Consider the following 2,377-nt stretch of genomic DNA (forward strand, 5'->3'; position numbering starts at 1 on the left):
TTTGCTCTGGGCTTCCAGAAGCTCGAGAGCCTCAGGCCGATGCCTAACGGTGGCCATCTCCAGTTCATCTTCCACGCTGTCTGTGGAGGAAAACCAAAAAGGGCCTTTAGAACAGTCATGGCTCATCAATACACAGGAAAACAGAATGCAATGCTTATTGGAATTGTGTTATTTTTCCAGAGGAAGGAGTCTCACACTGTCGATCAATAGTCTTTATATTTCCCAGAGTTTACAGTATTAAGCTAAGCCAATTCTCTATGATATTTTTTTCATACTTTCTAGTCATTAGATGTTATAATACTAGCATTTTTCCAGTACAGTTCGAAAAGTGCAAAAGCATCATGAACAATCTTAAAACCTGGGATTTCTGTGTCTGTACCAAGTACCAGGTATAAAAACGGAATTTTAGTTAAACGGCAATCAGCATCGCCCTTCTAGCATGTGTTTGTGAGACAGAACTCTGCTGATACTCAGAGAAGTTGCCTCTGAAATCAAATATTTTTCCTGGGGCTACAAATAAAGTAGTCAGATCAGGTGCTAAAGTGAGCAAAGTAATAAAGTGCCAGTTTGACTGGCATAAACCCAGTCTTCACGGTTGCATGCTGGATGGACTGGGGCCAGGGGAACTGCTGGCTAGATCCTATGTTGCAGCTAAGAAAATCCATAGACAGAGTCTAAAGAATTGTACTTTGATTTGCAAATTATATTTATGCTCTCATTTCTCTAAGATGCTCTATGCAAAAAGAATTTTGAGTCCATATAAATTTGGGAAATGTTGTAAACGTTAACAGAGTTTAACGTTAACAGGAATATAAAGGTTTTGAGAGGACTCGCAAGAAGAAATTATGTTTAACTTTGTTTATCCCAACTGACCCCAGAAGGTATTTGTCCGTAGAGCTCTTTCTCCCCACAAGTAACATCTGGAACATCTGCATCTTTGCCCTAGGGTCAGGTAGAACACAAGTTGGGAGGTGTTGGTATGTATTAGGATCTGAGTGTTTGGGTCTCGTGCATTTTTAATTGGTCCGTGTTGTTTGCAGTGAGGCCCAATGGAAGCCTAAGAAATTCTTCCTGCCATAGTCCAGTCAAAGGAATTCATCAGGGACAGAGCATCTGGGCCTGGAACTGAAGCCATGGCTTCCCTCCCTTCTGTTACTTCCTCTTGGCTACAGATTCCCATCTCAGAGGGGGAAGGCTTAGAAGAACAGCTGCTTCTCATCGCCGCTGGTCCCAGGGCCACCAACACTTCCAATTTCCTATCTCATGTGTCAGTTGGAAGTGCAGTCATTTTGACTACAAAAGTCACATCACTGCCTCTCACTAACATTGGTACCTACTTCCCTGTCTTGCTGAATGCAGTGAGGGGAGAGAGCTCACTTAGCAGGGAAAAAATAAAGGCCAGTGGAAGTCTAATCTGGGCATGTCCTTATCACTGCCCTCAAGGAGTTTACAAAAGAACAATAATGGTGATGAAATAAATACTCTGAATGGTCGTGTTTGTCAAAATGCGGAAGAGGAGATAAAAGCAAGCAATTGTGTACTTTTCATATTATAATTTATTTTGGAACAGTGATTTGGGAAAGCTGCAGAATAGTGATGGATGGATAAGAATAATAATGGGACCCATGAAAATATGGGAAGACCAGTGATAAACTCTGAGCTGACAAGGATAAAATCGATGGGAAAGAAAGCGGGATGTGCATCTAAAGGATGTGCAAAGGGATAAACGTAGCCAATAAAAGGCAGCTGGGCATCACCAATGTGACCTCAGGCTGGGCTTCGTGGGGAAATAACAGAAGCCCAAATGGGGCTCCTCCAATTTTCTCCTTTGTTCATTGGAACAAAAATGTTGATTCTACTCAATGAGTCCTGAGCTAGAGAGAATTAAGGAAGATGGTACTTCCTGCGATTGCTGTTAATCCAGTGAATTAGACCGTGTTGAAGTTACTATAAATACCAGTGCAGAAATAAATGCCACAGAATGGACCTCATGTAAATAGTACCAAATAGAAAGACTCTGAGTTTTTGAAAAATGTCCTGATGTAAGCTTCTTTCAAATCATTTACAGTATAATTTCCTCAGCTTACAATATTCTTCTTTCCCTTTTCTACCTGGTGAAATTCATGTATCTTTTATGATTCTATTTAAATATTACTGCCTCCTCTCTGAAGCCTTCCCGGATTGCTGTGGCATGCAGAACGGTTGGCTTCCTGGTCAGAGTCATCACACCTTACCACCCTCTCGGATAGCATACAAAACGTAACACTGTGATCTGTTCATGTCTTTCTTCCGCTATGAGTTCCTTGAAGACAGTGGCAACGTCTTACAGATCTGTGTGTCCTCTGGACCTAACCCAGAGTCTGACACCTCCTAGTTG

At 41.7% G+C, this 2,377-nt stretch overlaps 1 protein-coding gene across 6 annotated transcripts in view; it reads right to left on the reverse strand.

Annotated features, from left to right (window-relative positions):
• Positions 1–2,377, reverse strand: part of KCNIP4 (potassium voltage-gated channel interacting protein 4) — a 979,993-nt gene that overhangs the window by 81,877 nt on the left and 895,739 nt on the right. Inside the window, exons 1-2 of one of the 6 annotated variants that reach the window (XM_011365182.1) lie at positions 594–607; positions 21–43 (exon numbers count right to left, since the gene is read on the reverse strand). The exons of the other annotated variants lie outside the window; for them this stretch is intronic. Coding sequence (XP_011363484.1) covers positions 21–43; positions 594–601 — 31 coding nt within the window. The 5' untranslated portion in view covers positions 602–607. Of the gene's footprint in view, positions 1–20; positions 44–593; positions 608–2,377 lie in introns of those variants that run through there. 6 annotated transcript variants of the gene reach the window in all.

Source organism: Pteropus vampyrus, unplaced genomic scaffold, assembly GCF_000151845.1.
Source record: "Pteropus vampyrus isolate Shadow unplaced genomic scaffold, Pvam_2.0 Scaffold5, whole genome shotgun sequence".
Taxonomy (NCBI): domain Eukaryota; kingdom Metazoa; phylum Chordata; class Mammalia; order Chiroptera; family Pteropodidae; genus Pteropus; species Pteropus vampyrus.